The sequence below is a fragment of the Ambystoma mexicanum genome, chromosome 3p (assembly GCF_040938575.1).
Source record: "Ambystoma mexicanum isolate Mex_15411 chromosome 3p, UKY_AmexF1_1, whole genome shotgun sequence".
Lineage (NCBI taxonomy): Eukaryota > Metazoa > Chordata > Amphibia > Caudata > Ambystomatidae > Ambystoma > Ambystoma mexicanum.
This window is the reverse complement of record NC_090925.1, coordinates 774075928-774094280: the sequence shown is the minus strand read 5'-3', so window position 1 is coordinate 774094280 and position 18353 is coordinate 774075928. Positions and strand designations below refer to the sequence as shown.

Here is an 18353-nt window from a genome sequence, read left to right as displayed (position 1 = left end):
ATTGCCCCATAGATCTTTTTCCCGCCTCTGAGGTACCTTCCGGTAGGATTTACTCCCTCTCACCTTCAGAGGATCTGGCTCTTAAGGACTACATACAGAATGCACTACGCCTGGGTCATATTCAACCTTCGGTGTCACCTGCAGCAAGTCCCATCTTCTTTGTCCCAAAACGAGAAGGGGATCTCCACCCTTGTGTTGACTACAGGAAGTTAAATGCCATCACCATCAAAGATCATTATCCCATACCCCTCATTGGGCCCCTAATAGACTGATTGTCTCATGCTTCTGTGTATACTAAGTTGGACCTAAGGGGTGCTTACAACCTGGTCCGGGTACGCAAAGGCGATGAATGGAAGACTGCTTTCTGTGCCAGGTACGGGTTGTACGAATACTTGGTCATGCCATTTGGCCTGTGCAACGCACCTGCGACTTTTCAAAGATTCATGAACAACTTCTTTAGTGACATACTAGCCACTTTTGTTATCGTCTATCTTGACGATATTCTGATATTTTCCCCTTCCCTGCAAGTACACGTGGCCCATGTACCCGAAGTACGGTTGCGTCTTCGTACGCATGCCCTCTTTGCCAAACCCGAAAAATGCCTCTTTCATGTGGACCATATGGATTTCCTGAGGTTTCCTATTACACCAAAAGGATTGGCCATGAACACTGCCAAAATACAGGCTGTCTTTAGACTGGCCTGTTCCCACTTCTGTGAAGGCCCTACAATAATTTCTTGGTTTCGCCAATTTTTATAGGCGTTTCATATCAGGGTTCTTTTCGATTACAGCGCCACTTACAGCACTCACTAGTCCCCAGGTCCCTTATGTTTGGACTTCAATACACCAAGAATCCTTCGATGCATTAAAAAATGCTTTCACTTCAGCACCTCTCCTACAGCATCCAAACCCGGACCTGCCATTTGTTGTAGAAGCAGATGCTTCTTCGTTTGCCCTGGGCGCTGTTCTTTCCCAGGTCTGCCCTGATACCGGACTTCTACACCCCGTAGCCTTTCATTCTCGCAAAATTTACTCCAGCTGAGACACACTTTATCATCACTGAAAAAGAATTGTTAGCTATAAAGGAGGCTTTCCAGGTATGGAGGCATTACCTCCTTGGGGCTAGTCATCAAACCCCGGTCTACACGGACCATCGAAATCTGCAGGACCTGGCATCCATGAAGTGCTTGAACAGCAGACAAGTGCGCTGGCATTTGTTTTTTTCTGCATACGATTTTGTTGTCAGACATAGAGATGGCAGTTTTCATGGGAAAGCAGATGCCCTGTCCCGATATCCGGGGGCTGTTTCTATACCCATCTACCCTGAGTCTTTGTTAGAGAGAAAACACTTTGTCTGTTTATGTACACCTCCACCTGATCTTCTTTCTTCCATTCGAAGTTGGGCTTCCACCCGTCCCAGAACAACTGGTTGAATGGGACTTTGTGATACATGAATGCTTACCTTTTTGCCAGGAGAAAATATTCCTCCCTACTCCAGGCACTCGTGTCCGAGCTTTGGAATGGTCCTATGACGCCCCAATCAATGCACAACCTGCTCAAAGACGTACCTTGGCGTTACTCCAACGATGGTGCTGCTGGCCGTCAATGCGCAAAGACATTCAAGAATATGTCAATACCTGTTCAATATGCGCTCAATGCAAAAGTAGAAAGGGACGTCCTTTGGGTTTACTTCAGCCCCTACCCGTACCCCCTGACCATGGCACACAGTCTCTATGGACTTTGTTACGGATCTACCTAAGGTCAATGGTTTCGACACAGTATGGGTGATTGTGGATTCCTTCACGAAAATGGCCAGGTTTATTCCCTGTTCTGGTGTTCCTTCTGCCCCCAAGTTAGCAAGCATGTTCTTTAGGGAGGTGTTTTGTTTTTTTGGGTTGCCATTGATTCTCATTTCCTCCCGGGGTTCACAGTTCCCATCCAAGTTCTGGCGCGCCCTAACTAAATTACTTGGAATCGATGCCCGATTCTCATCTTCATACCATCCAGAGACAGCCAGGCAAACCGAACGTGTGAACCAGGCTATGGAGCAATACCTGCGTCGTTTGTTCCTTCAGAACCAAAACTCCTGGTACCACTTGTTCCATCTGGCATAATTCACATACAACAATGCCCCTCACTCCTCCACTGGTTTCTCACCCTTCTATTCTTTATATGGCCAGCATCCATGCACCCTTCCCTTACCTGTTTTGCCCATTTGCCAGAATCCTGCTGCCTCGGCCTGTATCAGGGACTTGACCTTAGTACATTCACAAACATTCACCCATCTACGCGAAGCTCAGGAGGTCATGAAAAACGCTGCTAATAGGAAGCGTTCCCCAGCTCCCAACTACTCGATCAGGGATAGGGTTTGGTTGTCGACCCGGCATCTCCACTTACCTGGTTGTCGCAAGCTACTCCCCAAGTTTGTTGGCCCCTACAAGATCACCAGAATAGTGAACCCGGTAGCTTTCCGATTGTCTCTTCCCACCTCCTGGAGAGTACACCCAGTGTTCCATGCTTCCCTCATTAAACCCTTCGTTGAGGCCACTAGAGTGGTTTTGCCTCCCAAACCCGTGGTTCAGGACGGTTCAGGAGAATATGAAGTCAGTTCTATTCTGGGTTCTCGCATCTCTCACGGCCGCCTGTTCTACCTCATCGATTGGTTGGGGTATGGCCCTGAGGAGAGGTCCTGGGAACTCGCTTCTGTTGTCCGTGCCCCACTCCTGATTTCCCGTTTCCATAGGGAGAACCCATCCAGCCCACGAGATCGTGGGCCATTGGGGGGGGGGGGTTCTGTCATGCATCCTTCAGCCCATATCCCACATTTGTGCAAACTCCCCTTACCGGCTGTGCCTCAGGCTTTGCACCCCACAACACAGCAGAAAACACATCCATTTGACCACGTGGCCCTCCTGCAGCATCAGAGATATGGAGCTGCGTTGCCGGGCTCACAGGCACCTTTCCTTCATGCCTGGCGGCTGCCGTGGCGGCAGCGGGTTCCCTTGGCAGGTAGGCGGAGACTCGCCGTCCAGGTGCACAGAGAGAACGGCAGGCACGGGACACGATCACATGACAAGACTCCATGGACCGCAAGCCGTTATGCATTCTCATCACGTGATACACGTAACAAGATCACGTGAGTGCTCAAACCGGAAATAAAACAGCAGCTCTCCCGGCGAACATTGCTTCTCAGCTGTTTTACTGGCGAGTGGCGTTTTCTGCATTTCGGATAACGAATCTTGGCTTTTTTAATCTCGGACCATATCTTTAGACTGCCTTGCCTACTCCTTCTGATAATTTCTGACCAAGTGTTTACCTGGCTTGACCTCGGATTGTTGCATGGATTGTTTTTGTTGGATTTTCCCTTGGCACTTTGGATACCTTTGGATATTTTCTGACCTGGACCCTTTTGCTTCCAGAGCCACGTGATTCTAGTAGCTTTGGTTTATTGACTCTGTCATCCCTGCTTACAAGTGCTGCTGGCGGGCTAACTGGTTGTTGTTATACTGTTTCATCTTTCTTACATACCAGTCCCCATAAGGAACAGAACTACACTCTGATACCCGACCCTCCTTCAGTTCCATCCTCTGCTATTCCAACTGGTAGGTGATTGTGTTTTCTTTGTCACCAAGTACTGTTGGATGTGTTATTGACCCGTTCCCTTAACCTGCACATTCTTTTGCAGCAGCCACTCAGAGGACTCAGTGTTCCTGTTCCATCCACCACCTGTGGCTCTAATCCTCAAACAGCAAGTGAAATCTATTCTTCGCTGTTTGTTGCTTAGGGACAGAGGTCCATTTACTCCACGCTACAACCAAGTCATAACAGACTAGCATTCCTGTATGCTGCTCACTTTTCTGCCCTCCTTTCCTGTTTCTTCCCCCCTCGCTCCTCCAGTTTCCTGCTCCTTCTGCTTTTCCTTTGTAGAATGGTTGGCTTCTGGCAGCTCGTTTGCACTACATCAGCTTTCTGCTACTATGGGACCCTTGTGGTTCCACTGCCCTGCTCCACATAAAGACCAGCTGCTTGGGATGTAAGGGGGCCTGGTCTCCTGATTACACTGACCTCGGATCATCCTGCATGTTCAGAGACCCGGTGCCTCCAGGAAGAAAGGGGAAAGTCCACCAAGACTTGGTAAGCAATGCCCCAGTGATTTAGTAATTGGCAAATTGTCACCTCCATAAACGATGGTGGGATCCTTTGTTTGGAGATTATTACATTAAATTCTTTCTGCAATTTTGGGGGCAAAACCCCCTAACATTTCTTATAAAATGCAACAGATAAACCCTTCTGTCCCGGTGCTTTCTCCGATTTCATCAATCTAATAGCTTGGATCACTTCTATCTCTGTAATAGGCGCTTACGCTATCGCCACCGCCTCCATCTCCGGATTATGCAAACCCATAGCTCTGAGACACTCCCTCATCATGGAGGGGGCTATCATCTTTCTGTTTGTTTAGAGTCTCATAGAACTCTGCAAAAGACTCCTCTACTTCCATTGACTCTGTACAACCTCCCCCAGCTCTGTAGTGATCTCACAGACCCACCAGTCACTACTCTGTTTTTTCAAGAGTGGTGCTCGAATCATATCAGCCTTATTTCCCTTTTCATAACATCGTTGTTTGGGAAAAGGGAGTTGTTTTCATAAAGCTCCCCACTGTAGAGATCCTGCAACTCCCTTTGCACTGTCTCAATCTTTTCTTCAAGATCCCCTGCCCCACTAGCCAACCCTACCTGAGTCAATAAGAACTTCAGACCATCATTCAAGTTCTTTTTTTGCCACTCTTTTTTCGATCTCAACCCTTCACTAATCATGATTCCCCTCCGCATAGCTTTTGTTGTATCACACACCATAACCGTTAGGATTTTGTTATTCTCATTTTTATCGAGAAAAAAACACTACCTAAATTCTGCATCTCACAACCATCCTTCCTCACTTTTCTTTGGGCCTGGTCAATTAAGTTGTAGTTGAACCATCTTGTGGTCTGTCCATGTCATCGGTATGATACTGGCTGCTCTGATTTGTCCCCACAGGACATGGTCCAGAGATGTGTGGTCTATATGGGAATAACTATTATGAGGTGGAAAATAGAATGTAAACTCTTTTGATCCCAAGTGCATTTCCCTCCAAGTGTCAATCACCCTCACTTCCTCCAACATACTACCATACAACATATATTACTTCCCCATGCTTCTGGAATGTCAAAGATGCGCACATTATTTCAATGGTTCCGATTTTTCAAATTTTGTTTCAGAAAACCAGCATAGATCTTCCCAGATGGACAACTTGAGATGCAACAACTACGGCCTCGGCAACTTTTCTCTCTGCCTCTTAAATTCTATTTTCAAAATTCACTCATCGGTCATCCATTTGTTGTAGCTTAATGTTCGTCGTTTCCATGAAGGGTGAAGGGTGTAAGTGCTCTTATTTCTGACAAAATGGCTTCCATATTAGACACCATCAAGGCTTGGGCAGGAGGGGGAGAGTCACTCTTTGGTCTCTATAAGTTAGGGGTTGGCTGCACACCAGCTTCTTCATTTTCTGAGCTTTTTGTTGAGCCTGTTTAAGAGGACATATTAAATGATGATTCACCTTGAATGAATATCACCACTTCCTCACCATGTGCCTTTCAGACGTAATTCACAAGCGTCACGAGAATAAATTGAACTAAAATAAAGAATGTTCCCTTTGCAGTCAAGCTACATCCCAAAATTATAACAAAGAGATATTTGGGAAATTATTATTTCCTCAAATTGATGGCTGTAAATAGCTAATAGTACTTTCTATTGTGCTAATCCTCTTCAATAGCCCCTGAGGTGGTAGGCAGGCAGTATTATGACGGTTCCACATAGATTCATCACAATTGTACTTATGAAGTGTTACTCCAATGAAAAGTATCATTCTGAAATCAAAGTTTTCCTTTCTTTTCAGTAACTTCTACGTTGAAATTATGACGAAAGAAAATGTATAGCACTGTTATTTCCTCCAACTAGTGACTGTCGATGTTTAATAGCACCTTTATTTGTTATTATCATTATCAACAGCTTCTGTCATCTGATCTCTATGGATAGGACCGCATCCAGCGTATTACGTGACCGACGTTGCTAAGAGGAACAAGTAATACGCTGGATGCGGATGCTGGAACAATCACGGGACCTCGCCGCATCAGGCCTTTTACGCCATCCCATATGGAAACACACTGAGGCAGCCAGCGGAGGACCAACTACCGTCGAGTGTCGCTATGATCTCCCACGTAAGTCAAAATAGTGAAAAATATAAACAAAAACCTCTCTGTTTATTAAATCTATGCAGGGAGAAGCGGGAGAGCAAAGTCAGCCCACCATTTTGTGTGGTGCCAGACCACACCCCCCTCATCACCTTCACACTGAACTGCTCAAGGATTATAATGCCCACCCCTGCCTTTTTATGGTCTTTAGATGCCCAATATGACAGGCCTATACCCACTCCTCATATATTCCTTCCCATTTCTCTCTTCCTGTACAAATAAGATATCAATTCTCTGCTTTTTAAATTATCTGGCTATAAGGGATCTTTCGCATGGAACGTTGAGCCACTCCACAATTAAAGTTGCAACTAACCATACATTCTGTTTTGACATTATACATCATATTTCGTTATCTTGTTCCCTTTATTTCTTCACTACATATCTGCATAACCTCATAGCCCTACCCTTCCCAACCTGCCTAAAGCAACTTAAGTTCCAACTGACCATCATCTCACCCCCTCCCTCCAGAACTAACAACCCACTGGGCCAATACTTCCTTTGGCTGCTGTAGGTCTAACGAGCGAAGATGTCAGGACCCTGCATTCTCTTCTCCTTTTGAGGGTCAGAGCAGAGAGATCATGCAAGATACGCACCTGCTCTTTGTGAACCACTGTCTGCTTGGCCCCTTGCCTTATTCAATATTCTAGACTTATCGATGTAGTAATGACAACGAATCACAGCCAATTTCCAGATCCTCCTCCACTATGTGTATGGTCCATCTGCAGTTCAAAAGCTCCTTTGTCACTGAAGAGAACAGTGATGATTTCCTGGATCTTTTTCCCCCACGTATGCCGCCATTTTACATTTCTGATCCAGAACACCAAAGAATCATCGCAAGTTGCACAGCCTTTACCTATTCCCAACATCGTTGATTTATTATTCCAATTCTCTCTTACGCGACTCCAAGGCACTCAGGCATGTATCTTATTTCATCTCCATGATGTCTGTGATGGGCTGACATCATAGAGTTACTTTCCACTGCTTCGAGACCCTACCCTTCAATTCTGGGACTATCGTCATGATTTCTGACCTCATTGCCCTGATTTCCGCCAGTATATCTCCAATGTCTCTTTTTGTGGCTGTTCCCCACGTGTTGCTGTTGGTGGTCCATCAGCTGCCATCAACACCTCCATCTTCCCTTTCCAACCAGGTTGTCTAGGCTGAAAATATATTTAGATAAGGTGACCTTCCACTCAGCGTCACCTTTCCACATTTGCATTGAGGTGTGCCAAACAATGGTGGGGGTCTGCAATCGGGCTCAAAACTTCACGCACCTCTGTAAACCTGCTCGTCTGCAGGTGTTTCCTGTGTGAGCTAATGCTGTGTCATTAGCTGCCTTCTATGTGAGTCCCCTATTTAAGTAGAAAGTCATTTTTCTATAGGCAGCAAGGGCCACTTTCTCTCCTGCTGCAATTCCACCACAACAATTTATTTTCAGATCAATTGCTAGATCGCCGTCCTCTCCTTGCCCAGTGGTGACCTTCCCTTGTCCATCCTTCTTGTACAGTCACAATGTGACGATCTGCAATAATCAAGGGTAACTCCGAGTCCTACCACGGTTTCAAGGCTCAGGCCCCTGCCACTTTCCCCTGCCTTCTCAGTTGTCCCTTCGTGGCTGCATTCTGCGCCATGCTCTGGTGGCACATTTCCCCCCCATCTCCCGAGTGTGGTTGTGTGCACGGCTGACACTGTCAGCTTAAAGGAGCTGGCCCCATCCCTGTGTGAAATGCCAACCACTGCTCTGTCCGCTGTGCTGCTGCCCACTCACGGTCTCTTGTATTTGCCAGGCCCTCTCCTCCTCTGCAATATTTTATAGGACTGGGGGGTGCCCAACCTCGGCTTCTTTGGTGGGCTTCATCTTTCCAGCTTCGGCCTCCGGCATGATCCTCCGCCGCCCTCTCTGCCAGTGTCAGCAACAGGTGAGTGGGTGCTCCGTACTCCCTTGTGCGCAGCGCCACTTCCCTTCTGGTGGTTCCAGTTGCACCCTTAGGTGAACGGAATTCACCAGAGTGTCCAGTCTGGGACGGAAGGGCTGCTCTGGGGCTGGAGGGTCCCGGCTACAAGGTTTGATGAATGGCGAGCACTTAAACAAGGCAGCCATTTTCTCTGCACCCTCCGGTCGTCTCTCCTGGTGTTGCCACTTTTGAAATGGCACCCTTTTTCTTTAATGCGTACAATTCCAAACAGGAAAATTAAAACGCTATCTTTTTTTAGATAGTAACAACTGAATGAAATGTTGAGTTGACTGTGTTGTTATTTGAGCCTGGCTTCCCAAGAAGCAGAACTTTGTGGTTTAAAGATATAAGAATGCTAAATGAAGTGAGATTTCACAAAATAAAATAAATTGTCCTCATAAAAGCAATTACTTCAGAGTAAATTAACTGTACTCCTCCAGGTCCTCACAGCCCGAAGGACAGAATGCCACCGCTTTTGATTAGACCCATGCCCAGCGGCTGCAGCCTGGGTGCGCACTTATTCCGTACATTACGGTACTTGTAGATTTGCCTTTCTCATCACCAATGCCAGAAGCGTCGCTAATGGGGGAGGGGCGGTCTGAAAGGGCTATAGCCCTGGGTCTTTTGGTTGTAGCCCTGGATAGAACCTCAGGGGCTACAACCAGAAGGCTAGCTAGCCCCCAGTCCTGGCAGTTCCGACATGAGCGTAGCCCCGGGTCTTTTCCAGACCTAGCAACACCCCTGACAAATGCGGTACCACAAATTCCAGACAGCAAACCAAATAAAGCAGAGCTGCCCCCACCTGAAATACTGTGCGGGGAGCATGAGGAGAGGGGGTTGCGCTTGAGAGGAACAGCGGTGGGAAGCATTTTATAATGGATCCTGTGGAATCTGCCTGCTGTACACCAGGTGCACATTCATGGAAACTATCATTTTGCGGTCCACTTTGAGTGGAAACGAACGCGTAAAAGTGCTTGCACACTTTTATTTTGCACTCCATCTCATGTTTGTGCCTTTTCGAGGCATAGGAGGGCAGCAAAGTGGAGTTTGCATCTCCGCTTTGCATCCTTCTCTGTCTCGCAAGAACACCGGGTTGTATGACTGCCCAGAACTAATGTTCATCGGAGACGTAATGTTAGTGGAAGCCTTAAAAGCCTTGCGTAATACTTTTGCGCCTTCCATTAATGTCACGCCCCATTTTCGTCTCCATTTGTATGGCGGCGAGAAGGGGCGGAACACAACTTGCATTTCCGCCACCTCCCTCCCCCTCTGCCATAGAAATGCTGGGGATCCCTGTGGAGCCCACTGGCGTTATGCACCAGACTAAAGCAGGCAGACTCCATAGAGATCCATTGTACACCTGGCAGGCCACGTTTACTCAATAGCCGGGTGGAGTGCAAATGTGCAGAGAAAAAGGTGCCGTACATGCGTGGACATCTCCTTTTGCCCTGCAGATTTGCACTCCGCTGTGGGGAGTCGCCTACGTGTATGTTTACACATAACGGCTCCAAATTATGCCCTGGAGACGAATGAGCCCCCATGAGATTTTCATGCGAGAGTAAAACCAAGGGATTCCTATGGGATTCGCCTTTTATTGCGCCTGATTTATAGAATGCGCTTCCCATACGAATCTATTATAAAACACTGCATGCAAAGAGCAATTTGCAGGTAGCATTTTATTTCTCGGAAAGCAGAGAGTAAAAGTGAGACGTTATGGTCATTTACCCTTGATTTATTTTCACAATTGCACTCTGCTTTGTAAGTGTGAAAATTGCTTGCTGGGGATCAGCAACACGCATGCATTGGTGGTCCTGTGCATGCAATTGTCATGCAGTGCAAAATGACCCCCAGTGTAAAATTGCCCCCATTGCTCTGACGTATGGGTCACTGAGGTGAAGAAATGATCAAGTTTAAAATCCTTTTGCTCTTTCTGCTGTCAGAATAAAGAGATTCAGCAAAGTAAGTCTTCGCGCCGTTCCACGCAGAGGGCGGGGGCGGTTGGGAGCGGTGCTCCTCTGCTTTTTTAAAGTTTTACGGTTCCTATACTTTTATTTTATAAAGAAACTGTTCCAGAATAGTTCCGTTTTAAAATAAAAGATATAGGAAGAAGTTGAAACTTGCACTTCAGTGCACTGCACTGAGCAGGTGTGTTTGTTTGGGGGTTTCGATTGTGCGTGGGAGGGACACGGCGATGGGGTTAGTGGGAAGCGGGGTCAGGCCAGCACGGTACATAGGTACACTACTTTTTTTCATACACTTCAACCTAGGGGTGGACTGGGAACCAAACGAGGCCCTGTAAATAATGTTCAAAGTGGCCCCATTACACACAATTTCAGCAAGCCCAACCCTTTTCCTATGAGCAAATGTTGAAGTTACCACACGAAAGAGGCCTAGGGTGCAGGGGGCTATCGGGAAATCTCCAGAGTTCCCTATAGGCCAGCCCACCCCTGCTTCGACCACTGCATAACATTCAGAATCACGCTGCCTTAACAATGAATGATCAGCTGGCAACAGAGAGAGCTCTGGGTGTATGTCTTACCTGGTAAATTCGCCCCACCCAACCAGCGAACATACATACCTCTGCAGTGAGGTAAGTAGGAGCGTCTCTGTCCACCACCGGCCTGAGGGCGCCCGCTTGGGAGACCTCCTTTCCGAGGACGGTAAAGTTTACCATCAGCACAATGGCGGACAGGGAGTCATCGACGCACGCCTGCAAAAGAAGGCAGAGACACTTAGTGGAGGGGATGGAAGGGACAGTGAGCAAATTAACGAAAAGCTGTGGGAAAATTATGGGGTAGGAGGGATGGTGAGGAGTTAACAAACTACTGAAAGAAAGAGAGAGGGGAGAAAGGAGGGAAGGGAACCAGAGCAAGGAGGGGAGGGTACTGGAGCAAAGAGGGGAGGCAACTGGAGCAAGGAGGGAAGGGGCTGGAGCAAGAAAGGAAGGGGGTTGGAGCAAGGAGGGAAGGGGACTGGAGCAAGGAGGGGAGGGTACTGGAGCAAGGAGGGAAGGGGACTGGAGCAAGGAGGGGAGGGTACTGGAGCAAGGAGGGAAGGGGACTGGAGCAAGGAGGGAAGGGGCTGGAGCAAGAAAGGAAGGGGGCTGGAGCAAGGAGGGAAGGGGACTGGAGCAATGAGGGAAGGGGACCGGAGCAAGGAGGGAAGGGGACTGGAGCAAGAAAGGAAAGGGACTGGAGCAAGGAGGGAAGGGGCTGGAGCAAGGAGGGAAGGGGACCGGAGCAAGGAGGGAAGGGGACCGGAGCAATGAGGGAAGGGGACCGGAGCAAGAAAGGAATGGGACTGGAGCAAGAAAGGAACGGGACTGGAGGAAGGAGGGAAAGGAACCGGAGGAACATGCTTCTTGCCATTCTTTTTCTCACTATTGGCATGGGGGGTTCGCACACATACAGAAACACGCATTTCCCCATCTTCCTGATCTATCTAAATTCCATACATTTAGACTATCTCCTCCTTTTACTCCTCCCCCATTCTCCCAATCCCCATTTGCCTTTTTACCTCCAGAGACCCAGATGTGGTCACCACTGTTGTGGGCAGTGGGCACAACATATACCCCGGACCAGCCTTTGATCCAGGACACCATTGCAGTGGCAATCTGTGGAAATCTGGGTTCAGGTAGAATGACTCTGACATCATGGTATGGATGAGTGACTTCTTTATTATGTTTCCAAGCATAACATCCAGTTTCTAGAGTCATATTAATCAGATAGTAGATTCCAGTTCACATAGGCAAGCACCGGCATCCTCTCTCTCAGGCTTACATCTTCAACTCCCCTCCAGAGAACACCAGTCATACACAAACATTCCATCCAGTAACATTCCAATGTCACTCATAACACTCACTCCAGATTCCACTAGGATGCAGGAGAAGACAGATCCTTACATATCTCCCCTCATTAGAGATATCAAAAACACGACCAGCTAACTCAGCATGACAGCTATATAAAACACCCACACACACAGACACCTACACGTTTAATGCACATGCATCATCTCACCAAACAAAGACATTCTGCTAACAACTTCCCAACACCAATGAACGTCCTCACAGCCGTGGGACACACTTTAAAACAATGCCCCTTCCCCTTTCTGCTAAGTGAAGAAGAGGCACCTCCGACTACTGAAATACCATAACTAAACTTTCCACACATAGAGGCACCCAGACTTCTCATACAAATCCTAACTCCAACATCCCACAATAGAACACACACTTAACTCCCTTAGACACTGCAATCACAAGACCCAGGTGTGCCTAAACACACACCACTTCCAACCAGGCTGAGTATATCTAATACTCGGGTAACTACTTCACAAACTCAGTGACCCCACTACCCCTCATTTGCCTGTGTTGAAAGTTCTCTTCACACAAAAACCTAACTCCGGGAGTACTACACTACATACATACCACTAGTGTATCACATATCACTAGAATCACTCACGTTATACTCATTACCTAATCTTCACATATAATGTTCCTAACATTGCACTTAATGACAACATTGTACACACTACTTTAAAACTCTTAAAACTCTAGCATGTATAAACCGATCCACCTGAAAAATTAAAATATTAGTCAAGTCATAGCATTTGAATTTAAAACATCAGTGTTTTCCACTCTCAACTAAAATGTCCATCCTGGAAAAGAAAATTATTAGTGCAGCAAACACGTGTCATATCACCTTGAGCGAGGTATCTCTACCATCCTGGTCAATCAACACTGTAATTCACTTTTGAGACCATCTGTGTGAAAAACAATTTGTTATACACGCCAATGACCTAGAATCATCATTTTGCTAAATACCGATTAAAAGCACAGCGGCTACTACATGCACTCTACCTTCACTCCATTTACTCCAATTCATTCACGCAGAAATGACCAATTAATCAACAAGCCTCACATGACAATGACATATAAGTCAAAAACTAAAATTGACTGCTTAAACCAAAATCATCAAAAGCAAAACTCAATTTTCTTGTTTTACTGTTCCTCGTGGCAGCATCTTTTAAAGTCAAAAGTACCTCTGGGGATTCTTGTATAACGCAGTTCCCAAAACAATAAGCACACAGTTCTCCAAACCATAGGCAAAGACACTGCCCCTCTGCTATCCGGCAAGAGACACCATGCCCCTCCTAGGCACATCACAAACTCCAAGCTCTCTTCAAGTCCAGTCAAAGCTCACAGGTGCTGAACCACGAATTCACAATGCCAGCAGAACGTAGCAAACCCACTTGCACAGGCTCCCAGCCCCACAAGACGCTACTATTGTGGGCTCCAACTCATTATGGTGTTGCTGCAAATGGGCTCCGAGCCCCTTTATAAGCCCAGTCACAGGCTCCAATCCCCTCCAAGCGCTGGAATGGCCATCAGGACCCTCCTCTGCTCCAGGCGCCTTGCACATGAGCCACAAGTTTCTTCAGCTTCTTCATCCAACTTCTCTGTCACTTCTAGGTGCAGCTTAGGTTCCCAACCTCTTCTAATACTGCTGCCCTGGGCTCCAAGCCCCCAGCTGCGCAGCATGGCTTCCCATATTTCCAGGCGTAACTTAGACCCCAGGCCTCTTCACTTGCTACTGCCCTGGGCTCCAAGCCCTCCATGCCGCAGCTTGGTTTTCCAAACCCCTTAAAACTGTTTCTGGGCCCTCAGCCCTGCCAAAGTCTCTTGACTTTCTCTGTGCTTGACCTGTCTAACTGGTGACAGGCCAGCTGGCATCTGGCCCTGGCGCAGCTCCTTATTGCCTTCGCCTGTGCCCTTGGCGCTAGGCCCTTCTGCGCCTACTGCATTTAGCGCTCGCCTTACCTGAGAGAGAGGGTCTTCCTTGGTTTGGGGGGGCGGTGCTTGTCTCTTCTTCTGTGCTGTCCCCCCAGCACAGCCAGCATCCTCGTCGCCAATGTGGATATCTGGGTTCAGGTAGAATGACTCTGACATCATGGTATGGATGAGTGACTTCTTTATTATGTTTCCAAGCATAACATCCAGTTTCTAGAGTCATATTAATCAGATAGTAGATTCCAGTTCACATAGGCAAGCACCGGCATCCTCTCTCTCAGGCTTACATCTTCAACTCCCCTCCAGAGAACACCAGTCATACACAAACATTCCATCCAGTAACATTCCAATGTCACTCATAACACTCACTCCAGATTCCACTAGGATGCAGGAGAAGACAGATCCTTACACAATCCTTGCAGTATAAGTTGTATAATACATTACATTACATGGACTCCCCTGGAGTCTATATCGGCCCTGTGTGATATGTTATGAGAAGTCATTTATAAGTGTTTCTAGGTGTGACTAGATAAGGGAGCGAAGACAGAGGGAGAACAAGACAAATGATCTTACTAGGCATTGTGTCATTCAGATCGTGCAAGTGCAAGAACGAGAAGTGCAAGGGGAAAGGGAGGGGAGAAGTGCAAGGTAGAGGGGACGGAAAAACAGGGCAGCAATGCTCTGAGTAAGTGCAGCCAGGGCAGCGCGGCTCTGGGTGGTGCAAGGAGAACAAGGGACTGTAGGGTTACAGTTACAGCCCCTAAGTGTGTGTTGGGCCCGGAGGCAGTGTAAGGGTGACTGATCAAGAAAGAGCCTGGTACCCAGTGAGACCCCGAGGGTAGCCAAGCAACCAGTTGGTACAGCAGACAGGTAGGTCAGGTAGGTCTGCAGGGGAGGGAGAGAGGGAAAGAAGAGAAGAGGAAAGTTTTGAGCTGCTTCCGGAACTTCAGGTGGTCCGGCGCAAGTTTGAGAGGGGCAGGGAGGCCATTCCAGAGGGAGGCGCCTGCAGAGGAGAGAGATCTACCCCCACTCTCTGCCTGGAGAAGCATCTAGCCCTTACAGAGTTGGAGGTAGCTGAGCGAAGGGCTCGAGAAGGAACGTATTTTGGATAAAACGACTACCTCTCATGATTTTACAGAAATCCTAATGTTGAGAAAAATATTGCTCAAAATTGATTTTGAAGTGGATACCTTGGGGCTTCACAGAATTCGTATCCAATCTGGTCTTTGCAAGAATGAATATCAGGGATAAGTGAGCTGGGATTCACTATATTCTGACAAAGCGCTGCTGGTATTCCAGGGGGAGAGGGGGTGCTCCTCAGCATGGTTAGAAGTTGACAAAGAGGTGCAGGGCCGGCTGAAGATGTGTCAGGGCACATGGGGGCCATTTGAACATGATGTTTGCCTATAACTCAGAAATGGAATCTATGGGACCTGTGTGGTGCTTAGATTTGAATGGCGATATAAGGGGAAGTAGAGGAGCAAGGGGAGTTAATAGCTACAGATTATCACGGGACAGGCAGCCAGGTGAGAGCTGAAACTCCAAGGGCCTAATTCTGAGCTAAAATAATAAAAGTTTAATTGCGGGATTGAAAAACAATCTTCTTATTTGCTTCGTACTCTGTAACTGTATAAATATAGGGACATGACATGGAAGAAAAGAACATTGTCTTGGTCAATCTCCAATGCTGCTTGTCTTATTTTACACGAAGCTCAGACTCAGGCCCTATAGGTCCACTGAAAAGCTATTAAGCTATCTTTGTCAGCAAGATTGAAACCGGAGTAAAAAGGGAAGTAGGTGATAAGAATGCTGCTGGATACTGCAAGAGGCCCAACAGAGGTGACAACCTGAAGGTGGCCTGTAACACATATGCTACAAAGCGCATATTTAATGTCCTGAATTGAAGAGCTATTTTACAAAGTCATAAGACTGTCAACATGAGGCAGCTGCTCGGGGGCCCCAAAAGTCTCAAGGCCCATTTCAAGTGAAAAGATTGAAAGGCTCTGATGCCATCCCTGCCGAGGTGCAGTTTACTCCTTTAGGGATCTGAACTGCTTCTAAGCTTCAAAAGGTATAAGATTCCTCTGGCCTTCCTCAGAAATACATTGTCTTAGGACCTTGCTGAGGCAGACACCAGTGCAGCAATGACAACAGTGGCCAGCCACATTGTGGCATTGAATGTGGTTCATTGCCAGCCGACAGACTCTGGGGTAGTAATGACATCAAGCCATTGGGTGGGGGATTGGCTTGTGGCATGTGATGAGGTCCTGGGCAGTAGACGGGCATTGCAGTAGCAGTGTCACCCAACTACCCATGAATGTATGGCAAGGGCTAAGGTATTCATTTATTTATTTATTTATTGCTTGCTTGCTAGGCGCTTATAGAGCAAGTCAATTGTGTTTCAAAGTGCCCACAGGGCAACAGGGAGGGGACACGGGGATGAGAAACATTAAAATACATAACAATTATTAACACAGTGGGGGGACGAACCTACTATGCTTTGTGAGGGTTCAGAACGTGCAAGTGCAGAAGGGAGGGGGGATGGGATAGGTTTCGGGGTGATCTTGGCTGAGCAACAGGTGAAGTGCAATGTATGGTAAGTGCGAGCCTCCAAGGGCGTAGGGTGTCCCGAGGCAAGTGCTGAGGATAAACAGAAGCTGGGGGCGATTCAGTGTGGGAGGTCAGCAAAAGGGCCCTGAACACCAAACAAGCAACTGTGAGATTAGCAGAGGAGAGGAGGGGGCAGGGGGTAAAGAGGAAAGTCTCAAGGTGTTTCCGGGATTTGAGAAAGTCCTGCTCAAGACGAAGAGGGAGGAGGAGGCTGTTCCTAAGAAGGGATAGCGCTCACAGACAATGGTGTTCTAGGGATATCCAGTCACAGTCTGGCATAAGTATCGGACCAGAGGTGGGTAGACAACGCAAGTGCAGCAGTGGCAGCCAAAGACCAGTCACAGTGCGGGCCTGACGAAAGTCTCGCAAGGGACTGACAGCAGGGCACACATTAACCTTATTTGGAAATTAGAGAATGACATTAGCTAAGATACTGGTGTAAGCACTCAGACAGCAGTCCAGTAGTGACACCTACTGGCCATTTACAGGGTGGCATTGGCTGAGATCCTGCAGGGAGCAGGCAGCCACTGAACCTAGAGCCTCATTGTGGGTGTGGTGGTAACAGTAAGAACATCCACTATTTTAAATACTGCCTATTTTTACAATACCACCTCTTCATGAGTTTAGATCGCATTGGGGTATTTACTACATGTGGTATATATAGAAAGGACTGCCTGGGAAAAATATGTCTTTATACCCATGGTTTATTTACTCAATGCAGTACAGATGTAATATCAATTTCTTTTAATTAGTTGGAATTGCCCCATAAGTACTATGTCCCTCATGTAGAAAATATGCCACGTGTTTCTAAGTCATTAAAAGGCAGTATTTTAAAAATAGCAGGCGTTTACAATAGCACAGGGTCTTACTGTCGCCCCTAGCGTCCACACACAGTATAACAGTTGCATGGCTCTGGCCTTTGGCCACACAGGGTGAATGTGTGCTAGAGCAGAGTCCCTTTTACTCACCGGAAGTTTCACTCGGTAAGGGTAGCAGCGCTTGAAGCCGGACGTGACGTCCACAGTCCCACTCTCATCGCGTTTTCCGGACTCAAAGACAGCGCGGGGGTTCACTCTCAGTGCAGCATCCAGGCGCAGGCCAAAGTCCACAGTGGCTTGGAGGCTCCCTGTAGAAGACCCCCCACCCCCAGAACATTGGTTACAAAGAGGCACTGATGACGCAAAGTCTAGGTGTCCACCCCCAGGCTAATGTTATGTTGTATGTAGTTGTAAAGCACAGCGGTCGCCCAAAGGCATCATGGCGCTACTGAGGGGGAAGTATCACAGGGGGACGGAGAGTGGCAGGAAAAGGAAAGACCTTAAGAGACATGTTTTGACCCAATGGGGAAACAGGAGATGGTGTTCAGTGACGCGTATGATGAACTGCAAAAAGTTCCAGAGAGTGGCAGCCGCAATAGAAAAAGCGCAGCGGCCTCCAACTCTGGTGCAGTGAAACCGAGGCACCTGGATGGATAAAGCATCGGCGGAACGGAGAGGTCTGGATGGAACGTAGAAACGAAATGTATCCTGCAGAAATTCAGCTCCACAGCCATTAAAAACATGGTCGACAATACAAAGTGCTTTAAACTTACCTCTGCCGGCTACAGGGAGCCAATGCAGTGCACGTGAGATGGGAGAAACGTTCGAGCGGTAGAGAGAACCAGAGACCGCTCTCGCAGCCGAATTTTGAAGGACTTGGAGATGGTGAAGGCGTTTTGA

General features: G+C 47.5%; 1 protein-coding gene across 2 annotated transcripts in view; it reads right to left on the bottom strand.

Moving 5' to 3' along the window:
- The window catches only part of LOC138580852 (integrin alpha-D-like), a 750488-nt gene that overhangs the window by 305223 nt on the left and 426912 nt on the right, over positions 1–18353 (bottom strand). Inside the window, exons 17-19 of one of the 2 annotated variants that reach the window (XM_069651726.1) lie at positions 17604–17761; positions 14056–14238; positions 10819–10950 (exon numbers count right to left, since the gene is read on the bottom strand). In XM_069651726.1, the coding sequence (XP_069507827.1) occupies positions 10819–10950; positions 14056–14238; positions 17604–17761 (473 nt within the window). The remainder of the gene's footprint in view (positions 1–10818; positions 10951–14055; positions 14239–17603; positions 17762–18353) is intronic. The other variant, XM_069651727.1, reaches the window with a different exon arrangement.